This window comes from Schistocerca gregaria, chromosome 2 (genome assembly GCF_023897955.1).
Source record: "Schistocerca gregaria isolate iqSchGreg1 chromosome 2, iqSchGreg1.2, whole genome shotgun sequence".
In the NCBI taxonomy this organism is placed as follows: Eukaryota; Metazoa; Arthropoda; class Insecta; order Orthoptera; family Acrididae; genus Schistocerca; species Schistocerca gregaria.
In genome coordinates, this window is record NC_064921.1 from 881,905,274 (window position 1) to 881,931,566 (window position 26,293).

The 26,293-nt window shown below is 39.2% G+C and overlaps 1 protein-coding gene across 2 annotated transcripts in view; it reads right to left on the bottom strand.

Annotated features, from left to right (window-relative positions):
- The window catches only part of LOC126335296 (transport and Golgi organization protein 6 homolog), a 103,914-nt gene extending 99,543 nt beyond the window's left edge, over positions 1-4,371 (bottom strand). Inside the window, exons 1-2 of one of the 2 annotated variants that reach the window (XM_049998392.1) lie at positions 4,054-4,371; positions 905-1,040 (exon numbers count right to left, since the gene is read on the bottom strand). In XM_049998392.1, the coding sequence (XP_049854349.1) occupies positions 905-1,040; positions 4,054-4,138 (221 nt within the window). In that variant the 5' untranslated portion in view covers positions 4,139-4,371. The remainder of the gene's footprint in view (positions 1-904; positions 1,041-4,053) is intronic. The other variant, XM_049998391.1, reaches the window with a different exon arrangement.
- Between the last annotated feature and the right edge of the window lie 21,922 nt (positions 4,372-26,293).

Genomic DNA, 26,293 nt, shown 5'->3' on the forward strand with positions numbered 1-26,293 from the left:
AGAGCCAGGGCCATCAATGAAAGCAGCGATATCAACTCTACTGCAATCACTGCACAGCTTTTTATGTTGGTGTGACAACAAACCAGCTGTCCACGAGACTGAATGGCCACTGAGAAAAATGAAGTTGATAACCCTGCAGTGTTACATGCAGCTAGTACTATATGCTTGATTTCAATAACTGCTTCACAATCAGGCCATCTGGATCCTGCCCTCTATTAGCAGCTTTCCTTAACTACACATATGGTAGACATCTTTGCAAAACATTCTTCACTCCCGTAACTCTTCTTGCCCCAGTCTCTGTTAACCCACTGTCTCACAGCTTCCACCCCTCAGTTTCTCCTTTGTCTTCCCAATTCATGTCTCCACATCACCATCATGCGCTACCCCTCCCCCCAGTGACTCCAGTATTTATGCATCATATGCCGCGCCCATACATCTGTCACCTCTCTCTCTCCCCAATTCCTAGCCAGCAAACCAAGAAGTTGCTACCTACCCACCCCTAATCCCCTCTTCCTGCCTCCCACCCAATGCACTTGCCAAACTACACTAGGGCCACTGTGCGTCCTGCTGGCACTGTGGAGGGGCACAGGCACATGTGAGTGTGCATTTTGTGTGTGTATTTGTTCTCTAGCTCAAGAAAGGATTGATTCCCAAAGCCAGCAAGTTCTCTGTGTGCAGCTGCTTACTAACTGCTATTTGGTGAGCAGCCTTCTTTACTCCAAAATTATCTTCTAATGTCTGGGCATTCTGAAGTGCTTTTAACTATTCTGCTTCAGTTGGTGTAATTCTCACTGACCCACATCAGAAAAAACAAGGACACAGGAAGCAAGGTGTTGGAGAAGGAAATGGTACTTGTTGCATACATGGGAAAAGCAAACATAAAATTCAATCATAACAAACTTACCTCACACTGCTGTTTGCGTTGACAGTACATTTTATCCCATGAAGAGGTTGCATATCACTGAAATCATCCAGTTTTAACTCCTTCATGGCATTTTGAATGTTAAGTTCAAGTATGTCATGGAGTTCTCCCTTGTTACCTGTTAAACAAAGACCGTACACAATACAAGTACTTCTCTAGTAAAGAACAGTCACATAAAACTTTAAAGTCAATGGAAGGACATGTTAGGAGGGAGAGGTCACAGATTAGCTTTATCATATACGTCAATAATCAAAGACATTTTCTTTATGTCCCTAATTAAGTTTTATATCACAAGTCAGACTCAACTTCTATTAACACTTATTCCATCTTCAGAGTGTGACTGAAAATGGTTTTCTGTCATCTGACTCTTACAGTTCCAATCTAATTTCATAACCAGCTTGTTTCTGTCTTTAGATCTGATACCAAATGATTTTCATCGCCTTGCAGAAGTTACTTTCACCTGAATCCAATGATTACCACTAATTACAGTCTCACATGGCATGTTGTAATATTAGTTCCAGCATAAACATAAATTGATTTTTGTCAGTATTTTCCTCTCTGTTGACCAACAATGATGATACAAGAATTCCAATTCTTCTATCTTTGTTGTTTTTTCCCCCCTCTCTCTTCAGTATACCACATTCTACCAGTGTCATTTTTTTCCTTTTTTCTGTCCACTTTGTTACCCATTTCTTACTTTCTTGGCCTCAAAAGCTTTCTAAATTTAATCTTCTTAAAAAGAAAGGTATTATTTCTCATTATTTGATGACATTTCTTTCTAGTTATTTTGTTATTTCTGTATTCCATGCTGTTGCTGACTTCTTTTTCAATAAATGAGAATAATTGTTCAGTAATTTTTTTGCCTAAATTAGGTGGATGTTGTGAGAAAAAAACAGTACAAACTGCTTTGCAAATTTGTTTACCTTGAAGGCTTTACTCCCCCCCCCCCCTTTTTTTTTGTAATCTTATTTCACCCAACTCTGCTTCACATTTTACACTGAATTTCTTTATTTAAATGAGACTTATTAGGTGCAATACCACATATTAGCAGGTCAAGTGATAGCTCTGCACTTATGTTACTCAGTTTTTTTGTGCTCAAACTCTACTTCCTCAGAATTTATTGTTCTAATGTGGGTATATTGATAATCTAGCTTGTCATAAGCTAATCTTAATGTCAACTCAAAATACAGCCCCATAAAATCGTCTCAGGAGCACTCCAGGTGGAGTATAATTATTCTCATTTATGTCATAGTCATTTGTTTTACTTGCTGTATTTTATAGGTACACGTTAAACAATTAAATATTTTGTAAACTTTCTGCATGGTCACTCGAATATGATTTATTTAGCCATGTGAATTTCTCAATGGTCTTCCCATGTAGCATGTACTCTGCAAACAGTTTTTGGTGGTCATTCTTGGCCTGTCATCTATGTAACTGTTTTGGTGATCTTTAATGTGCTCGTAATTATGTGGATATTAAATTATTTCACAGAAGTTTGTGTAGGAATAGCAATCAGTTTGATCTTTCACTAAAAACAGTTCAGTCTGGATATAAATTATTTTTTGTGCTCCATAAACACTACTAGTTTCGACATCTAACATTAGATTTTCCCACCTATCAAAATCTGATTAGTATTGCGCCACATGAGAAATTTTTTTTGCAGTACTGATGGCTTTTTATTTTGTCTACCAATAGCTTTGACAATTTCCTGAATATTTCAACAACTGTGTAAGAGCCTTGGCCTGTCCGCCGTATAATAATACACTGGTTTGTCCACTAAAATTGAAGGAGCTACACAACTTCCCTGAGAAGGAGCAACTTCTGCCATTTTTGGCAGTTGTTTCACTCCCATTATGCCTCATACTGCAACATTCTTTGGCTAGTAAATCTTACATTGCAGTATGTAAGTAAACACTGAACTCCAAGAAGCTCTAAAGATTCAGGCTCTGAAGATACCGGTTCTAAATCCAATCAATTTTTTTAAGTAACACACCTATCCTACAAAAAAAATGTTCCAAAATACAGGACAACCTACTGCAGCTCTCACCCAAAATGTGTACAACACAAGAACAAAACAGCAAATTGCTTCCATGTGGCTCTCTCTCTCTCTCTCTCTCTCTCTCTCTCTCACACACACACACACACACACACACACACACACACACACACACACACACACCACTGACACCATAAAATTTAATTTTATATCATCAGCAGCTCATTACAATAATGTTTCTATTGTATCTATTCTCACTCTTTAGAATGATCTGTTTACTCCTGGACACTAATAGCATGCACTGAATTGTCATTCTCTCACACACTTTGGCTATAAATTATCTGCTGTAGCACAGATACAGTGATTAGTAAGTAATTTTAGTCATACACCTGCCCTTTTGAAGTTTCTAAAGCACTGCCAAATATGTTTGCAGCATATGAGTAAACAGATGTTGGGCCCAAGTTGCTGACAAGATCTGGTAGTGGTAATGCAAGGATTGAGCTACCAATTATAATTTAATGCCTAAATAAAGAATATAGTAGTTACAATTTTAGAATTTCTAACTACTACAAATTTATTGTCATCTCAGTATACATTCATAAGGTGAGAGAAACCATACAGAAGCAACCCAGAATGACATACATAAGGTGATGAATCAGTTGCAAAATACAGCAAATATTTAAAAACGCTGGGGTCTAATGCTGTGTGGCAAGTCTATGACTTTAAGGAGGAAGGGAAAACTGTCGTTATGGTTCTTTATTTCTTCATTTACATAACAGCAAATCCTATTTGACACATATTCAGTTCTTTGATCAATAACTGCTACCCTGAATGAATTTATTGTGTGCAGGTGTAGTATATACCCTTTTCCATTTCCTAAGAAAACAGCGGTAAAGAGGCAATAGGAAGTATAGGGGTGAAGGGAACGAAATTATCTATAACGCAAACAGTGTCTGCGGAGCACCAGTGGAATGTACAGAATCGCGTCACTCTAATTTGCAACACATTACTTGATCTTTATTTCGCGTACATCAACTATGCGGGCATTACTTCATGGAGTCTCTTTTTCACCGCTTGGCTGCTGATTGCAGCAGCTAAAGAAGTGACAACTTCAGAACTGTGAAATTCCACTTACTTTCATCCGCTGGCTTAACAAGCATACTCAAAGCCCGATGAAGGGCGTTATGCAGTAGGTTAACTTTATTTTCCAACTCAGACATGGTTGATGTCACAACATTAACCAAACCGGCACAAATATGACTACCAAACGATTAAGTAGCTTGCTCAAATCGATTCGTCACAGGTGATTCAATTAGGAAGCAAACAACAACTACCAATCACCCTCATAATCACGCAATATCTGCCAAAATCTGCCGTTCAACTCTTACAACAGCGAGCTCAAAGACAGAAAGAGCGCGAAGATACTCCAACATCGTTTACAGATGACTATTTTATTTTGCTGTGATCGCCTTCTGCCCCTAGTGCGTATACAACACGTGTCTCTTTCCAAAGCAGTCAGTAGTTTACAAAGCAAATCTCAGTGCATAAGTATATTCACTGTGTGACGATTTTTCTTGATTGTTTTTCTTTCTACGGCGTTTGCCTATCATGTCTCACAGATTCGTTCCGTTCTTGCAACCATGCTGCTTCCAGAATATAAAGTTGCTCTAGCATCCAGGGTGTAGTCTCTCACCCGCCTGATGCAAAGGCAAGTCACCGTGGCTACATACGAACTCGTTTAGCGCATTCGAACCTTCGAAGGTGCCTAAACCAACGCAGTTGCTGTACGCCACTTTTCCTTAACTTGTTCAGTTTCAATTCGTTGGTGACACTACACGTTTTGAAAGAATGATTTCACTGAGCAATATTTAAATTTAAATAGAAATAAACAGATGTTCTTCATTTGGGAACACTTTATTGTCAGTTACATCTGCATCTATTAATAAATTCTGAAAGATACCGTATGGTACCTCTAAATTCATTCAGGTATCGAACAAAGTCTGTTGCCATTTCTCAGTCACAGCTTACTTGTGACACATTTACAGATGTCTCTATTATGACAACAACTGTGTTCCATGTTGTCTCTACATCTCATTCTCTATGCATTTCCCGAAGCAACTTCTTTTTAAGTATTGCAGCGCTGCCACTATTTATTGGCGATTTCGTGGAAGCACGATAAGGTAGCATTGCAGAAGCTACAGGCAACTGGTAGACATCAAAGAAACGTGACTGTTTAAACACTGCGAGACAGACAAGATGTGGCACTACGAACCTACCAGCACAGCAGTAAGACAAGAGTCTCACAGAATGAGCCCAGCAGTTTCCCCACTGGCGGCTAGCAGAAATGCTGTCAGGAACATGACAAGGAGCGATTCTACTGCCGCCAACGTATATTACGTGTAAGGACCCTGACGGTAAGATATGAGAAATTAGTGCTCATACAGAGGCATATAGACAGTCGTATTTCCCCCGCTGTATTTGTGAGTGGAACAGGAAAGAAAATGACTAGTGGTTGTACAGTGTACCCTCCACCACGCACTGTAAGGTGGCTTGCGGAGTATCTATGTAGATTTAATGATGCATTGGCACAAAATATGAGTCGCTGTCTTGTATAAGTAGCTGTGAGTTTTTAGTAGAGATATTCACAGTCTGGCAGACCAAACACGACAAGGGGGCTATGCTAGGCACTACCACACCATGGGTCAGTAAGCAGCCACCACTAGCACTACCTACAAGCACCAGGTCCTCTTTATGACACATGTTGATGCCACAGGCTCGCCTCAGCAGCAAGTCGAATTCTGCCCAGTGGGCAGTGCGTCGTGATGAGGGCAGTACAACCTCTCTCCCATTTATGGTGGTGTGGGTGCCATGACCGTTTGCACTGCCACACACGGATATGGGGCTTCCTGTACAGGGGGTGACATTCTCTGCAAGTGTTCCAGTCATTTACTGCATTGCTCATAGAACTTGCACTGTGTGGCATACTAAACAAGGATACAGGCTGCAGACGTCAGCATTCTGGGGCCCATACACTGGGACCAATTCGCTGGTCCCAGCTAAAACTGCACTGCATAAATCTAGTTAAGCACATGCAATGATGGGTGTGGCTACCACACCCTGGCATCTGAGTCTATCTCCATTAGTTGTAATAAAGTGATGGACTTGGTATTGTTTTACCCAGTAGCCACCAGCCTAAATATCACAGTGACCCACCATCACAACCCAATCCTGAACAGAAGTCTTCCATCACCCCCGGATCAACTTCAATTGGTAATAGAAGAGGGCCCAATAAAGCCTACAACTGCCATCTCTCGATGAGGAAAGGGACTTGACAACTGTAGGGTTGCAGATTAGTGAATATAGATAGGTTCAGCCTTTTTGCTTATGTTTTTATTGAAATGTCATGGAGAGACAATGGGTATTTTTGAATATAGATTCAGCCTTTTTGCTTATGTTTTTATTGAAATATCATGGAGAGACAATGGTTATTTTTATTTGCTAAGATCAGTAAGGGTAGGGCAGTAAATAAGAATTTGTTGTCTAGTATGTTTTGTCTCAAGCAAGGGGTATGCCTCTTTGGGTAGGAGTATGTAACGTGTTAATCATGCATAGTGATTCAGGAGAGGAAACTGAGTGCTGTAAGCAGTATTCAGTTTTCACACTGCTGAAGTCTGAGAATTATAGGATAAAGGCCAAATCACACTGGCCATCATGTCACATTCTGTCAAAACATTGTGCAATTCATTTAAAATGGCGGTGTCCACTCTGGGTGTTCCATCATGTCTTATCATATCACAGTACCATAAAGTTTTTGGGAAGGAAGTTTTGACAGCTGAAATGTTCTATCCCTTGTTGATCACATGACACCCCAAGCTCATACATTGCCAGTGCAGATCTCCATATTTCATTTCATCATTGTTTTCATGTTTGGCATCAGTTATTCAGTGTTTGTTATAAACTGTTTTGTTTCATTATTTCTTTTGTTATAATTTATAATTGTGTAATAAATGATGAAAGACTAATTGAAGCAGTGAGGCAGCAGTCTAAATTGTACGATATAAGCCTACTAAATTACTTGCCCTGTACTACATATATAATGGTGATTTTTATATATTCTGTTACCATATTTAATATTTTACAATGAAATGGACTGCAATATGGCTGAAACTCGAAGTGAAAGAATTGCTGTAGGTAGAACCAGAGATTAATTAGTGGAATTTATTTGTATGTTGCCAGGCATTTGCAGTGTTTTACACAGAAATGGACTGAAACCTTCAAACACTGCAAGAGTGGTAAAATGCTTTTCTTGTGAAGCAGAAGCATATTTGTAAAGCACATCATATTATGTACTATAGTTGTCCGTTTAAATATGTGTTTGGGCAGACTTATCTTTTGCTAAGTAGCACTCTGGACTGTGTTTGAAACAATTTTGCAAGCATCAGTGGACCATATATATGTGATTTTACTAGTGAACCCCAGTACAAATAAGGCACTTGAACTATTAAAACCCAAATACAAGATATAAAGAGAACCTATCAATCTTCAAGAGAGAGATACTGAGGGTGTTATATTATTGCATAAAAAGTTGCACTGAACTGCAACTAAACACTGAACAAATCAATGTTTGATAGGATGTGATGGCAGCTCGCAACATTGTGTCCCTTTTAGTAATTCTGGCTCCTATTTGACATAACAAATGAAAAAAACTGGTGCTTCGATTTTATAAAATATTTATAAATGCAGATTCCTCTTCCTAGAACTTCTTTTACGGATCTAAATTGCAACTACAAAATGGCGTGATTTTTTCAACAGAGGCGTTTCGCTTTATTGAGGTAAAGCATCATCAGTAGCCTGTAATTCAGTTTATTTACATTTTGATTTGCTTTTTAGATCGAAAAACAGTTCGTTAAGATTAGGTTGGTTTGTACTTACGGTGATTTTTCGACTGGTTTCTCGCTTACATCTGCATCTAACACAGAAAAACAACGATGTGCTAGCAGACGGCATTCCACGATGTAAGCGAGAAATCAGCCGAAAAATCACCGTTAAGTACAAACCAACCCATTCTTAACGAACTGTTTTTCGATCTAAAAAGCAAATCAAAATGTAAATAAATTTAATTATAGACCACTGATGATGCTTTACCTTAATAAAGCGAAACGGGTCTGGAGAAGAAATCACACATTTTTGTAGTTGCAACGACGGATCAAAAATAACCTTAGAATCCTTTTATGGTATGTTGAAAACCCTTTCTGTACCACATAATGACATTTTTCGGATCCACACTCATTTTTTACGTTGTTTTGTGTCTCTGCTGTCTTCTATAGTATACAAGTTATCCCTGGAAACAGCAAACAATTTGAGTCCGATAAATATCATTTTAGTACAAATTTGGACTCCAGCATCCATGTACAAGAGCTTTGTGTGTAAAAATAGTTGAAAATCATCTTGCAAAGATCGCAATTACCCCAAAACAATAATTGAGGAGAGCTATGCGAGTTGAATCAAATAAACTGAACTCACTTGGCATGCCAAGACGCGATGGACAGCGCGAATACACCTTGATGTGACAGTGGTGCGATGTGATGTGATAGTGCTGTGACAGCCAGTGCGAATTGGCCTTAAGTGTCTTAGTTTGTGCAATTGAGAAGGTCAGTAGTGCTGAGCAAGGGATATGGCTCAGTATATAAGAATGTCAAATAATGAAGAGTGTTTGGAGAATAGTGTGCTTAAATGTCTTTGTCGTTTCTATGTGTGTGATTGATGAAGGGTAACTATGTCATGGTCAGAGCTAGATGGAGCAGAGTTACCACAGGGGAGTTGTTAAAAACTGTAGAAGCCCAAGTAGATAGGATGCAAGTAGACCATGTGAAGTTGTCTAAAAGGACTGGAAGTAATTCTGGCTAGGAGAATGACATAGTTTTCTGTACTTACCTAGAGTATGGAGAGGAGATGCAGAGAGGACTCAATGACTTGTGGATTAAAAACAAGCCTCAGGACATGAGGAATAGGAAGATTTTGGATGGGATGGGGAAAAAGGTAAAAGAGGGAGAAGAGTATTAGGTGAAGGAGAAAGCTGAAAGGGAGAGCAACAGGCGTTGTGTAGTTTGTGTGAGAACTGCTGGTGTAGTTAAACCTGTCAATCCTGTGAAGAGTAGGACGAAACTTGACAACTTGTGGGTTCGATCTTTTAAGTGGGAAAATTAAGATAGTTAGTGAAGAGGGTCCTAGCATTGTGAAAATCCCTGACAGGTTGTGCAATACACAGAGTACTATCATTGTGGAAGTTGAAAGGAGTTACAGGGAAGCATCAGCTCTGGTATCACGTGCAACTTTATAATATCATGTAGCCGTGGTGCCAGATGGGGAAACTGTGGGCTGCTCCAAAGTGAATAAGTGTGCAGATAGCTACATGGATGATTTAAGTGCAGTAGTACCTATATCCCACAGGGTGATAATGTGTGTAGTTTAGGACCATGGAGGCTGGGCCACAGGTACATAGAAGTACAAGTGACACTGATTTTTGTGTCATACAGTGCAGAACTGCAGAAAAAGATGTTCTTTTACATACTATAAGAAATGCACAGGAAGCCATTAATTTTGATAGTTGTGTTTCAGGTGTTGCAGATCTTGTGAAAGAAACAATATAGATGCATATATTTCCTCAGAAGCAGGGTGACCATAGTAAAAGGAAGAGAAGACCAATTCATGAAGTTAATGATTGAATCGACAAAGCAGAATTTTTCGAAGAGTGTATGCCAGAGGTTCAGGATGTATTATCAATAGTGCAAACAAAGGTCACATCCTAGCACAGCAACCTGCTGAAGTCCATTCTGATCTGATTACAATGAACCCAGTTTGATGTGCATGAGCATAATGGCTCTGAGCACTATGGGACTTAACATCTGAGGTCATCAGTCCCTAGAACTTAGAACCACTTAAGCCTAACGAACCTAAGGACATCACACACATCCATGCCCGAGGCAGGATTCGAACCTGTGACCATAGCAGTCGCGTGGTTCCAGACTGAAGCGCCTAGAACCACTCGGCCACACCGGCCGGCCTGAGCATAATGTAAGTGAAGGTTACGAGACAATCCCGAGAGTAAACTTTCTTCCTGAACATCATGCCAAAATTTACCTTTGGTGATGCACCGTAAAACTTAGAAGGGCAAAATTCCAGCTAGGGCACACTGTCGCCAACGCAATGCTGTCATGAGGTTCGTCCACATTACAGGGCAAGCAAGTTAAATTGTGAATAAAACCATTAAAGCTTAATTCGTGTGCTATAGTATCAGAAGTCACCAGGAAATTGCATTTGGTGATCAGAGTTCGGCAGAGCGGAGTTAAAAATGTTCGCTAGCACCGAGTGAAGCAAGCTGCAAATTAATGCACACCTACTTTAGTACAGCGTTCGTTCACCATCCGTTGCTCTGCATTCGTAGGTACTATGTAGACGATGCTAAAGCAGCGTTGAAGAAAACCATCGTCCATACTTACGATTGAACAGTCCGTGTAACTCAGGTAACAAAATGACCTGTAAATCTCTAGTAGTAACGGGCAAAAGTGGATGCTTCCTTCATTGAAAATGTCCGCTTCCCCATACTAATGTTGTTTATTGTCTTTTAGTTATGGTGTCAACAAGTCCACATTTACGTCGACATCACATATACTACTAATTCATGCAGCTTATATCACACGCAAGACAGCCAGGAATGTACAAGTCCAACCGAAATATTACGATATTAATACAGTCAATACTCTGCTACGAAATGAATTTCACGCTCGGTTCTTTTCAGTAGATTCTCCAAAGGAAGCTACGCGCCAAAAAATGTACTGTAAATGGACACTGAACATGCCACGCAGAATTCTTCACAAATGCCGATAGTTTCACACGCAGTTTTCTCTGCAACAAACACTCTACAATCTCTCAAACTTCACAGAACTGTCCATAAATGCATCTGCTTGCATCGCGATATAAACCTCATGGGAAATAACAGTAACTTCTTCATTTTACAAATAACTTTTTCGGACATGTGTAACATTACCCTCTCGTTCGTCAGCTAATCCACGACTGATCGAATGCCGTTGCTTTCAGGTCATATGACTCATTCGAGTGCGCGGGAAAGACTTCTGTCTGACTGGTTGATCAAAACGAACAGCCAAACAGATCAATATTTCAAGATCGTATTTCCGCTTAAACGGTATTACTCCAATCAACATTCGCAGAGGCATTTACGTCATTTCATGCTGCAAATATTAACAAAATGTTCCACCAAATCAAACGAAACGAAAACTAAGAGACTGTTTGCTTGAAATATACTTTAGAACTGATTATCCTGTTATTACCTTTCTGGTTGCCTTATTACAAAAGCAGACACTCGTAGACATACGTCATCCACCAGTTAGGGGGATTTACAGTTTTCACGACATCCTGGTAGCGTAAAACTTGCTAGTTACGTAAGGTGTAATACAAAATACGAGGGTAATACCAAAAGTAAGATCTCCTATTTTTTTATAAGTACACAGATCTGTTTATTTCTACAATGGTTTACATCAGTCTACAGCTTCAACATTTATCTATTTTTCGACATAATCACCATTTTTGTCGATGCATTTTTGTAGACGCTGTGGCAGTTTTTGTATGCCCATGTCATACCAGCTCGCCGCCAGGCTGTTCACTAAGTTATGATCTTCATCTTTCACCTTGTCGTCAGAGCTGAATCGCTAAGAGCACAATTACGTTGACAGGTACTGTGAGACACTGAAAAAACTCAAACGGGCAATTCATAATCAGAGAAGAGGAATGTTGAGCAAGGGCGAACACATTCCCCATAGTGGACTCCCACTAAATTTGAGAAACACAGTTTATACAATTTTGTATAGCAAATGGAATAACACCATTGATAAATATAGACTATGAACGGAAGTCTGTTGCTAATTTACTGATATGTTTATCACCCTAATTTGCAATAACCGTAATAGCATAAGTAGCTGAACCTATCTGTTTCAGTAGATCATCAATGTGTTTCTTCCAGTTCAATTTCTCATCAATGCAGACCACCAGAAATTTTGAGTATTCTACCTTAGCAACAGACTTCCGTTCATAGTCTATATTTATCAATGGTGTTATGCCATTTGCTATACCGAATTGTATAAACTGTGTTTCTCAAATTTAGTGGGAGTCCATTATGGAGACTGTTTTTGCCCTTGCTCAACATTCCTCTTCTCCGGTTCTGAATTGCCCGTTTGAGTTTTTTCAGTCCCACAGTACCTATCAACGTTAATTGTGGCCTTAGCGATTCAGCTCCGACGATGAGGTGAAAGAAGAGGTTGATAACTTTTTGAACGGCATGGCGGCGAGCTGGTATGACATGGGCATACAAAAACTGCCACAGATTCTCAAAAATCCATCAACAGAAATGGTGATTATGTCGAGAAATAGTTAAATGTTCAAGCTGTAAACTGATGTAAACCATTGTAGAAATAAACAGATCTATGTACTTACAAAAAAATAGGAGACCTTACTTTTGGGATTACCCTAATAAAATCTCACCCTAACAGAAAGTATAAATATTAACTTTTAAACTGTTATTTTCATTACGAAAGAAAAATTATTGGTAGTTTGGAATTGAAAGTCTTTATAAAATAAATCGGCACACTGAGAGTGCTATTGCCGCTTTCAAATAACAAAAGAAATATAAACTGTTATTGTTCCTATATGAATTTACTTTCTTAAGTGTCTGTTAAGTACATTTTAATGGGTTTTTTATATCTCCGAAACTATTATAGGTAGCGTTATCAAATTTTGACATGAAGTTCATCTGAATAACAAAAGGTCATGTACAAAATTTGGAATAAAACAGACAATATTTAACGTAGTTATTTAGTTTCTTAGGTGAGGTGAATCAGTGATTTTAGTACACACCACAGTGAGCATTCTCACGGTCCGCTTTAGCGACAGGTGTGGCTGTGACGCATATGGCAGGCCACAAGTCGGCCGCCGCCGAATGCTACTATACTGCAGGCTTCCAAAACAGCTTGCCATAACTTAACAAAACTTACTGCAAAAATCTGCAGTCGCGTAATAGCTGCGACGCCACGAGAGGTTCCAGGAAGCCAAGAATTTGTGGGAAGAATTCAGCCTGTGATTAAAAGAATATAGTGAGATAAGTAATTGGGATTAACTGTCGACGTATTCTGAGTCATAATACCACATGTGGCTCACGTGCGAGGATAGGGTTGGGAATATGCTTTCTAGGAAAGCATAAACGGAACTGTGTTCACAGGGACAAAGTTCTGAACGAAATTCCAGAATAATGAGCTAAATACCACTGGATAGACAAAGGTAATGCTGAGCACTGGAGGTTAACAGAGTCACACCATATGCTGGTATAGGTTTGTTCAGGATAACTTATTAAAAGGGAAAGAGTTTTTCATGTCATTTTTGGTTGTATGTATAAATTGAGAAGTAAAAGATAATTGTACATGGAAGATTGTAATTAGGATAGTAGTAAGAAATGTATTACACAACTTTTGAGAGTTGAGGACCTTGAAAATGTGATGAGGGGTATCTGGACCATTGTCAGGATGATATGGCTAGTGGGATATTAGTATAGTCATATGCTATGCTATACATTCTCAAGAGAATTAAGGACTAGCAATTAGTACGACACAGGCGTACACTTTTAGTAGTAAGTGAGGATCTAAAGGACTAATCATTGTAGTGTAAATTCCTAACCTCTGAACTTATTTTTCAAGCAGGTTAGTACTAATATACTGAAAATTTTAGCAAATGTACTTTGTTAGCTTTGCATGATGACTTTTTTTGTAGAGCAGTCCAGGATATAGACCCACAGGCATGTCTTCCATAGTTGTATGGTTCTGTGGCGCCCCCACTTATTTTTGGTGATTCCGTGCAAGCATGGCAGTGCAGCATCACAGAAGCCATAGCCAGGTGGTAGGTGCCGATCTCGGCATGCCAGTCACAGTAGTGGTCTGTTTATATACTGCAAGACAGGCAAGTCCCAGCACAGTGAACCTTCCGGCACAGCAGGAAGAAAGCAGTCTTATAGAACAGGCCAATAGCTGCCCCACAAGTGGGCCATGGAAATGTTGTCTGGAAGATGACTAGAAATGCATCGACACAACAAATAAGCCACTCTCTCCTATAATCATCTGGACTTTTTAGCAGAAATATTCACAGCTCAGCAGACCAGCTATGTTGAGGGGACCATGCCAGGCTCTGCCATACCATGGGTCAATAAGCAGTCACCACAAGTCCGGTCAGCTGCAGCTACAATGTCAGCTACCAGCACAAAGCCCTCCTTCCAGGACCTGGCGCCGCTCCTCTGGTAAACCACTCCAGGCTCGCCTAGCAGCAGTTCGACCTCTACCGATGGGCACCAGTCTGTGACCAGCCCACCTCCCTTATACGGTGGCGTGGGCGACGTGGCACCTCACACTACCAATTACAGAGGTGTGACCTCCCACCAGGAGGCTGCCAAACAGTGGATTATGAAGCTAGACGAAGGTTAATGCGACCTTTCGCCCAACCAAACTCTATTTTTAGTGAATTAAACGGTGTGACAAATGATACACAGCAAACCATTTGTGAGTTGAAAAATAAGAGTGATTATGTTTTCCCTCCCACACAGGCAGAACACCACGTGGAACTCTTGCAAGAAATTAGTGTGGCACAACCTCTCATCATACTGACTGAATCAATACGACAGCTCACACTAGCTCGATACAAAACTGTGTACATTTAAGTGAACAAGGTTTTCATATGCAGTTTCACCACCAAGACTATGTCCATATGTATTCCATTGTGCTTCCACACGATAAATGGAGCAGACGAACCCGTTTCTTCCTCCGTGGAACATGACCAACTGGGTCACAGGAGAAGAATTGTGATTTATCTCCTCGGCTGTGTATGATCAATGGGGTTCCGTATGACGGCACCCCTGCATCCGATACCCTAGTGCTGTATAGGCACAATTTCAGTGACATTCCTACAATAGAGCATTCATTACATAACCTGCTCTTATTTCAACCTGAAAAGCGATAGACTTGGTTTAGACATCACAGAGACTGTTCTGACTACCCACAACATTACTGATGACATGTCAAAATTTCTAGCTTCTTGTGCAATATTGTTGATTATACATCTATCATCAGTGACATTATCCAGTCACCTCTGGTCACTCATAAGTTAGAAACATCGAAGGAGCTTCACCTCAATAATTGTCCAAATAGCCAGAGCAATAAGTTCATCAGCCGATTTATACAAAAAAACTAAACAGCAGATCACCTTCCCAGTTCTGGCGACATCTGCAGGTATTGACAGACACTGCTTTTATGCTTGACAACGCATTGTGGGCGATATGGAAAAACAAGTTACTTCCTCAAATTCCAGTTTCTTTGATTTCAAATGAAGGCAGCACGTGTGAGAACGAATTACGGATCAACAGCCAGAATTTTGCACTTCTAAAGTCATTCCACCTCATTCTCAAACTCTGTGGCAACGGCAAAGCAGCCATCGTAATGTTACAGAGAGAATTCTGTCATGGTTGCAATGAAGATGGATTTATTAGTCCTTCATTTGCTGCGCATTTCACCTGTATTAAAAGTATTCTTCAGACAATCGAACTATGGAAAAACAATCATCTTATGAAATTGAGTCAAACACATGAAATTATACCCAGAAAAGAATGAGCCAAGTGCATGTATAATGCTAAAATATGGAAAAACGCCAATGGCCGCAATTTGTACCTTGTGAAGGTTTACAGTAATGTGGTACCACACCACAATCCGATAATGGTAATGAAGATGCTAACACGTTAAGTTGTGCATATATGACAAATTTAAAGAAGTGCTATTTTGGGTTTAGTGGGCATCATCTCCATATGATGGTTTTTTACGCTGTTGACAGAACCTGTGTTTTTAAAACATTACTTTTGATCTTACCATATGAGAGTTCTCTTTTATTACCATTATTGCCTTGTGGTGCATTACTACATTACTGTAAGCCTTCACAAGATACAAATTGTGACCATCGTGTTTTAGCTTTATACATGCACTTGGCGTACTCTTTCCTGGGGGCAATTACATGTGTTTGGCTCCTCATTTCATGAGATTATTATTTACCAATAGTTCGATTGTCTGAAGATGCCTTTGAATACAGGAGAACTGCATCTCAAATGAAAACTAATAAATCCATCTTTATTGCAACCACGACTGATTCTCTCTACTTGTCCATATTTTGCACTTCTGGATCAAATCCATTACTATGTAGGAGCCAAAAGCGACCTACAGCAGTGGTGGCCATTAGCCCCTTCAGGTCAGGATCCAGCAGTCAAAGTGAGATATGTGCTTCTGGAGCCACAAAGAGTAGAAAGGAGCCATGTGTGAGGGTTCCTCACAACCAGCTGCACATAGCTGACTGTCCTCTGGCTGGCATCATGACATCATTCAGGGTTCCAAACAAAGCAGCCAGATGGCACCTTGGGACTGGTTTCATCATTTTTGGAGCAGATGCTCGGAAGTGTGTTAAACCGAAGTATCTATAGGAAGGTGCTGAGTGCTGCAAACAGTCATTTAATGACAAAATAATATATAATGCAGAGAATAAGGGAGAGGCAAACAAACGCAGAATAACATACTGCTAAGGGAGGAGGATAAGGTAATAAATGATCCACAGCACTTAGCAAACTATGTAAATGAGTATTTTTCAAGTATTGCAGAGAAGTTACAGCAAAATTTCGCCCATACAAATATAACACCTGTAAATAATGTTTCACTAAATACAACGATATTACTTCCAACCACAGAGAATGAAGTCAGTAAGACAATTCAAAAAATAAAAATTCAGTAGGCTTAGATGAAGTACCAATGTGTGTACTGAGACAATGCTTAGGAATTATACAAGGCCCCTAAACAAATATAATAAATTAATCCTTCACATCAGGGACATTTCCAGAGCACTTAAAACAGGCAAGATTTGTACCTTTGCTTAAGAAAGGTAATGCAGAAGACAGAAAATTACTGGCCCATTTCCCTGCTGTCAGCATTCTCAAAAATAATAGAAGCAATTATGAAAGACAAATTAATGAATTACCTGAATAAATACAATCTTTTCAGTGAATCACAGTTTGGTTTCCAAAAAAAATACGGAGTCAACCATAGCGGAATTCACAAAAGTAGTCTTTGATTCTCTTGATAAAGATGAGTATATCACAGGCATATTTTTGGGTCTTTCTAAGGTGTTTGATACAATCGACCAATAGATTCTATTAAATAAATTAGAAGCATTAGGAATAAGAGGGATATCTAATGATTGGTTTTGATCATACCTAACAGATAGGGTACAAAGAGTAGAGATAGCACATACTTCAAATAGAGCTAAACATTTACTAAATACTTATCAGAACCAAAATACATTAATATAGGGGTTCTGCAAGGTAGCATATTAGGACTAACACTGTTCCTGATATACACCAATGACTTTCCCAGTAGTGTTAATCACGGTGAAAAAAATTCCTCTTTGCTGATGACAGAAATATTACAGTAACTGAGAAAACAAGAGAACTATTTGTTGAGAAAGCAAAATGAAACTCTCAAGAAAGTTTATGATTGGTCAATAACTAATAAAGTGACACTGAACACAAATAAAACTAATGCTATGAATTTCAGTTTGAAGAGGAAAAATGACAAATGTTAAATTAAATGTAGATGGCACCTCTATAGACTGTGTAACAAATGCAAATTTTCTGGAATTGAATATTGATTCTCAGTTGAAGTGGAGTGAACACACAAAGGAACTTGCAAACAAAATGTCATCATCATGTTATGCCCTTGGAATCCTATCATCAGTGTGTAACATGCAGTGTCTTTTAGTTACATATTATTCATATGTACACTCAATTCTTAGCTATGGCATTCATTTTGCAGAACAAATGCACAAAATATAAACACAATTTTCAAACTCCAGAAAAGGCCTGTAAGAATAATAACCAAAAATACTAGTCGAGCTCATTGTAAAGATCTGTTCAGAACACTAGGGGCTTAACTACTCCATGTGAATACATTTACCAGTCAGTTGTACACATCAAAAATTACTGCACAAACAGCTCTGTCCATGATCGTGCAACAAGAGATAGATTAAACTTACATTTATCAAGAAAAAATAAACATAAATCTCAAAACAGCATTTTCTAACAAGGAATAAAACTGTACAATAAACTGCCAAAACAGGTAAAAGAAACTGCAAAAATACACTTGTTTAAAAAGGCAGCTAAAAAGTACCTGATATGCAATACATTTTACACATTGAAGGATTACTTGGCTAAAACAGAGTAGGGATTTGATAAAGACTGTTATACAAATAAATAACGATAATATTAATGATTATAAAATATCCAACATTCCACATAATACCTTCACTTTATCTTTTTTTCTTCTTTTTTTCTTTTCTAGAAATACTTACCCTCAAGCTATGCATAGCACAGTACTAACACCTCTTCCTCCTTCTGACCTCATCATGTCACTCATTATGGAGGGATGCTGACTCAGTATTTCAGGATAGAAAATGTGAAGTGGCAGTACAGAAAATGGCCCAGAGATCACCAGTGTGTGTTTGTGTTGTGTCGGGTGTGTGTGTGTGTGTGTGTGTTTGTGTGTGTGTGTGTGTGTGTGTGTGTGTGTGTGTGTGTGTGTGTGTGTGCAGTGACTGATAGTGAGATATGAGTGGAAAATGCGGAATTACATTATTTAATAAGTTATTTGCAAAAATGTAGTATATACCAGGAGTAAATCTATTGATAGTCTCTAACTAGAAGTCTGTAAATACATGTTGTTGTTGTTGTTGTTGTGGTCTTTAGTCCTGAGACTGGTTTGATGCAGCTCTCTATGCACTCTATCCTTTGCAAGCTTCTTCGTATCCCAGTACCTACTGCAACCTACATCCTTCTGAATCTGCTTAGTGTATTCATGTCTTGGCCTCCCTCTACGATTTTTACCCTCCACGTGACCCTCCAACACTAAATTAGTGATCCCTCGATGTCTCAGAACATGTCCTACCAACCGATCCCTTCTTCTAGTCAAGTTGTGCCACAAGCTCCTCTTCTTCCCAATTCTATTCAATGCCGCCTCATTAGTTATGTGATCTACCCATCTAATCTTCAGCATTCTTCTGTAGCACCACATTTCAAAAGCTTCTATTCCCTTCTTGTCTAAACTATTTATCGTCCATGTTTCACTTCCATACATCGCTACATTCCATAGAAATACTTTCAGACACGACTTCCTGACACTTAAATCAATACTCAAGGATAACAAATTTCTCTTCTTCAGAAACGCTTTCTTTGCCATTGCCAGTCTACATTTCATATCTTCTCTACTTCGACCATAATCAGTTATTTTGCTCCCCAAGTAGCATAACTCCTTTACTACTTTAAGTCTCTCATTTCCTAATCCAATTCCCTCTGCATCACCCGACTTAATTCGACTACATTCCATTATCCTCGTTTTGCTTTTGTTGACATTCATCTTATATCCTCCTTTCAAGATACTGTCCATTCCGTTCAACTGCTCTTCCAAGTCCTTTGCTGTCTTTGACAGAATTACAATGTTATCGGCGAACCTCAAAGTTTTTATTTCTTCTCCATAGATTTTAATACCTTTAGTGCGTGCTCAATATACAGATTGAATAACATTGGAGATAGGCTACAACCCTATCTCACTCCCTTCCCAACCAATGCTTCCGTTTCATGTCCCTCGACTCCTATAACTGACATCTGCTTTCTGTACAAATTGTAAATAGTCCTGTATTTTACCCCTGCCACCTTCAGAATTTGAAAGAGATTATTCCAGTCAACATTGTCAAAAGCTTTCTCTAAGTCTACAGATGCTAGAAACGTAGGTTTGTCTTTCCTTAATCTTTCTTCTAAGATAAGTCGTAAGGTCAGTATTGCCTCATGTGTTCCAATATTTCTAGGGAATCCAAACTGATCTTCCCCGAGTCTGCTTCTACTAGTTTTTCCATTCGTCTCTAAAGAATTCGCGTTAGTATTTTGCATCTGTGGCTTATTATACTGATAGTTCGGTGATTTTCACATCTCTCAACACCTGCTTTCTTTGGGATTGGAATTATCATATTCTTCTTGAAGTCTGAGTGTATTTCGCCTGTCTCATACATCTTGCTCACCAGATGGTAGAGTCTTGTCAGGACTGGCTCTCCCAAGGCTGTCAGTAGTTCTAATGGAATGTTGTCTTCTCCCGGGGCCTTGTTTTGACTCCGGAATTTCAGTGCTCTGTCAAACTCTTCACGCAGTATCATATCTCCCATTTCATCTTCATCTACATCCTCTTCCATTTCCATTATATTGTCCTCAAAAACATCGCCCCTGTTTAGACCCTCTATATACTCCTTCCACCTTTCTGCTTTCCCTTCTTTGCTTAGAACTGGGTTTCCATCTGAGCTCTTCATATTCATGCAAGTGGTTCTCCTTTGTCTGAAGGTCTCTTTAATTTTCCTGTAGGCAGTATCTATCTTACCCCTAGTGAGATATCCCTCTACATCCTTACATTTGTCCTCTAGCAATCCCTGCTTAGCCATTTTGCACTTCCTGTCGATCTCATTTTTGAGATGTTTGTATTCCATTTTGCCTGCTTCACTTGCTGCATTTTTGTATTTTCTCCCTTCATCAATTAAATTCAATATCTCTTCTGTTACCCAAGGATTTCTACTAGCCCTCGTCTTTTTACCTACTTCATCCTGTGTTGCCTCCACTGTTTCATTCCTCAAAGCTACCCATTCTTCTTCTAGCGTATTTCTTTCCCCAATTCCTGTCAATTGTTCCCATATGCTCTCCCTGAAACTCTGTATAAGCTCTGGTTCTTTCAGTTTATCCAGGTCCTATCTCCTTAAATTCCCACCTTTTTGCAGTTTCTTCAGTTTTAATCTATAGTTCATAACCAAGAGATGTGGTCAGAGCCCACATCTGCCCTTGAAAATGTCTTACAATTTAAAATCTGGTTCCTAAATCTATATCTTAGCCTTATATAATCTATCTGACACCTTCTAGTATCTCCAGGCTTCTTCCATGTATGCAACCTTCTTTGTTGATTCTTGAAGCTAGTGTTAGCTATGATTAAGTTATGCTCTGTGCAAAATTCTAGCAGGCTGCTCCCTCTTTCATTTCTTACCCCCAATCCGTATTCACCTACTACGTTTCCTTTTCCTACTGTCGAATTCCAGTCACCAATGACTATTAAATTTTCGTCTCCCTACACTACCAGAATGATTTCTTTTATCTAATCATACATTTCATCAGTTTCTTCATCATCTGCAGAGCTAGTTGGCATATAAACTTGTACTACTGTAGTAGGCTTGGGCTTCGTGTCTATCTTGAAGTCTTGGTATGTAGACAGTTTTTGTTTCTTTCTAGGACATTCTAGTGAATACATCATGAAAATAATGTCATAGACATACATGCCAGGCGCAGATATTTTAGAGGTGCAGATTATTCTGTTTGGAGATTTCGTTGCGAATATATGTATGAAAGTGTGATTGGTAGTGGTGTGATGAGTAGGTTCCAGCTGAAGTAGCGTCATCTTTGAGGTAGAGAGCATCCTCTTAAATTTCCCACAGGAAGGACTATTGCGCAGAAAATTAATGTTAAGTGTCACCTGGTATTATTACATGTTCATATGACGATGAGACTTGAGAGGGCAGTTTCAAAGCAGGCGAATCCACCTACTTTAGGAGGTTTTTAAAGGACACATATTAAGCACTTTCTGTTAAGGGATTTGATCTCAATGAACATATATTTCTCCTGTTTATCTACATTATTGTCGAATGTATGTAGCACAGTAGGTGATAAATCAGAGTGTATGTACACCCCTACTCCACCCCCTCATCTGTTGCATCTGTCATGCCTGAGAAAGATATAGCCATCTAGGTTTATGGAAGTTGTGGGAATACTTGGTTTGAGCCAAGTCTCTGACAAAAGTATTAGTGTATATAAGTAGTTTTAAATATATATTTGAACTCGTCGAAGTGAGCTGGCAGAGACTGGAAATTTGCATGTGCAATATGGAACTTGGTGCGTTCAGGTCTTGCTAGGCCAAGGAGGCTGCTGACAGATGGTTGTGGGTCGTGGTTAGCGCTGACAAGAGGGTCTGGCATGAGTAATGCGGATGGCGTGAGGAGGAGGGGGGAGGGGGAGTGTTCTCCCAGTTCTCTGCAGGGAAAGCGGCCCAGAGGGGGAGGGGGGGAGTAGGTCCCAGGGGAGACGACGGGACCTATAACCAAGGTTGGCGAGGTTTGCAACGTTCCTGAATGTAGTTATGTGCTGTCAAGGGAAGGAAACTCACTAACCACAACAGGGGGGTAATCTGCACATAACAGTTTTCAAGACGAGGATAGAGTGTGATAGTAATGGCACTTATGAGGATAACAACTAAAATATGATAGTGGGTTGCTAATTACAGATGGAAGTAAGACTTACTTATGTAATAATTAAGAAAATTACACGAGAAAACAATTTGAAATAAAAATAGTTATGTGGAGAAACGAAAAGTTGATAACACAAATAATAACAAAATTATATGAGAAAACAATCAGAGAGAAAATGTTTATGTGAAGAAATGAAAAAATTAATAATACATTCGTTCAGCTATGGCTGACAACGTAAACAATATAAACATATAGGTTAGTGGCAGCAAGATTTGACATGATTTAGCTTCTAAATCACAGGCTTTTGAGTTCATTAACACTGCAAATTGTTCTCTTTCCGTTTTCGGTCTTAACCATTACCCTGCCGTCATTTGTCCATATGTTCTGTAGCCCAAATTTCGAAATCCCGCTCTTCAAAATGTTTAGTCTTTCAGAGGTCAGATCCTCGCATACTATCAGACCCAACTTCGCGAGATTCTTCTTTGCTCTGAAGATTTAAGATAATTTCCTATAGGACACAAATTTCAGTATTATAGGTTTTGGTTTTGTAGAATCTGGCGACCTACAAGCCATTCTATGACTTTTGTCAATGTCACTCAGAGTCACCCACACGCCTACCTTTTCTTGGGCAAGTCTACCGCTTCTTCATTCGTCGTCGGCGTTGTCGTTGTTACCGTGAGGCACCGTTATACCAAGAGGAAAGGCGCATCGATTTTAGTGCATGAGATATGATGTCCTTAAGCCATTGACAACACACAACGGTCACGGTAGCACCTGATTCCAGAATAGCTTCAGTAGTTAGGATCTACGAACTGTCCCTTCTTGACCAGGTCCCCAAAATTTAACTCGAAACGAGATCCCTTCAAAACAAATTGTCATAACCATCGTTTATAAAGGCTTCGTACAACGAGAAGAAATGTTACAGTTTATGGAATAATAACAGATAAGACCCAACTGACTTGCTCTTCTGTTTTATTTAACATGACATCGTTAACAGTTTCATTTCGCATTCACCACTCATTCACCGAAATCCTTTGGTTAACAGTTTTGGTTGCTTGACTCCAACAGTCAATGATAATGATACAGATTTTCTCCTTTTTATAAACTGAAGCCCGCTCTCCGCGATATAATAAAAAAACGGTCTTAATACCGCGACCCTCGTGAGATGCGAATCGACTTATCTCGGAATTGAACGCCCTGTAGGTGTACTCAGTTTAATGACCACACTTCATTATCCGCTATTTCTCGTAACTGAATGGTCATTTGTTAGTCTGATTATACACTGTAGCTATTTAAAATTCACCCCTATATTTTTCACAACGCACAATTAGCACTTCTTTACTTGTTTTTTTTTTTCTAAGAGTAAACGGAAAAAAACGACGCCGTATCATCGGCTTAGTCGATATAAAGCAAAACACCTTAATATGCCCAATTTTACCTCTTCTTATAGGATCGGCTACCTTACACATTAATTTACTACATATTATTTCCAACACCACTAAACAGGTATCGCCGTTATATTTTAATGGTATTCAAAAGCATGTTACGATTATTATGACCGACCACATCGTAACAAATCGCGCGGCGTGCGTTTTTAATGATAACTTTACGCTATTCAAGATCTGTTACAGCTATCTTGACTCGTAATGTTACACAAGGTTTATCACTAGTTCATCTGTGTTCTCTGTGCTGCTCTCTGGAATGCCGAACAGTCTGAGATTATTGCGTCTCTGATATTGTTCGAACTCGTCAGACTTCTCGATCAGTTTCTGTTCGAGCAGTCGTGATCTCTCCTCACTTACTTTCGACGATGTGTCTAGTGCACGGCTCTCGCTCGGATTCGCCTCCAGAGTTTTCTGTATTTTGTCTGTCACTGCTGCAGTGACAGCATCAGTGATGGTTTAAACAACGATCCCGAGCCTGCAGCGTGGCACTCACCTAAACCTTCACGAGTGCGGCGATGTCAGCGACGCTGGGTGCAGTGGCCGCAACTCCTGCTGTAGATTCCACTCCTTCGCTGTCGCCGGCCTGGCCGTTGGCTGCACTGCGTGTTGTTCGGCGATTTTCCATTTTAAGTGCGATTCCGTGTAATTGGTACTCAGTATGTGATGCAAAGTACGACACTGGCACTAGATATATGACTTTAGTATATGTAGACTAGCCTAACTGCTTAAAAACACCTCCAAATTTCACATAAACTTGCGACCCAAGCTAACACACGTCACTCACTCGCTGCCATATTAGGGATCTTATGACTCTATAGAAATGTTTCTATGATATGCAGACAAGTTAGACAGAACATGGGAGAGACATGTAAGACAAGGAGATAGACAAAGAGAATATGGCCAACACCAGAATAAGGGGCAGTCTGAAGATCATTAGGAGAGAGCTGGGAAATTATAGAAATTATTAACAGGGTAGTAATGATAGGAGGCAAAACTATTGAAATGACAGAAATAGAAATGAAAATAGGATGATGAACAGGGAGGTTGCTCATGCGAAAGAAACAGCAGACAATTTGACAACTGGTAGGTTGAAAATAGAGGAAACGATCAGGGAAACTGTGAAACATCCCATTGGGAGTAATAGGTTTGGTTCCTGTTGATGGTATTGATAGGTGGGACTTCACAAGACATGGCCCGCGTATCAGTAGGAAAGTTAAGGGTAAACTGGCTGGGATGATAGCAAAATCTTTGAGGGGGGGGGGGGGGGGCACTGAAACTCGTGGGAGCACTTTTTAGGCTAAGGTCAGTGTCCAGTCTCCTACATTGATTGAAATTAAGCTCAATGGGAAGTTCAGACGTGCAGGTACTATAGTCGCCAAAATATCACAAAATTCTCATAACAGTACAGTGAAAAGTGATGTTAGTATGTCACAAGATTCACATAAAAGCACAATGAAAAATTATGTTAATATATTGCATAAGCATATCAGGGGATTAAAAAACAAAGTAGATGAGCTTCTTGTTTGTTTAGAAGATTTAGAAACAGAGGGTGAAATATATGTAATATGCCTGTCTCAACATAATATAGTCATAGGTATGGAAATGGTAAATGTAGGTGGAAATAAGCTTTCAGCACATGTAAGTAGAGACACTATAGAGAGAGGAGGAATTGCCACACATGTTGAAATCAGTCATAGTGAGACAAATTTGGAAACTAAATTTTTTGCATAGAGCAACATATAGAAGCATGTGCATGTGAGCTTAAACTTAATAATGGCACTTTTATAATAATAGCCATGTATATGTCCCCATTGGGAAATTTTCAACTGTTTTTGAAAAAATTGGATTCTTTATTGTGCTACCTGTCAGACAAAGGAAAGCAAATTATTGTTTGTAGGGGTTTCAATGCAGATTTTCTGAAAGAGTACAATAGAAAGCTTGACCTTGAAGTATTACTTGGTTTTTTTCAATCTGACATCAGTTACTGATTTTCATACCCAGGTGGCACTTGAAAGCAGCACATTGATATATAGCGTTTTCATAGACCAAGACAAATTTAAGCATACAAAAACTTTTCCTGTTAAGAATGGTCTATCTGATCATGATGCACAACTAGTTACAGTATGTAATATAGCTCCATACAGTAATGCAAAACAGTCCTCCAAAGTAGTGTGTTCCATTAATGATTTAAAAATTCAAAATTTTAGGGAAAGTTTGCAACAGTTAGACTCAGATGAGGTGTACAGGGAACATGATGCTAATTTAAAATTTAAGCTATTTCAAGATATATTTGTGAGTATATTTGAAAACAGTTTCCCTAACAAAACTGTATCACATATCTGTAAAAATGTCAATATATATATATATATATATATATATATATATATATATATATATATATATATATATATATATATATGCTTTCACTGATCAAATATTGAGTGCATTGAATAACTGAACATCAACCATTGG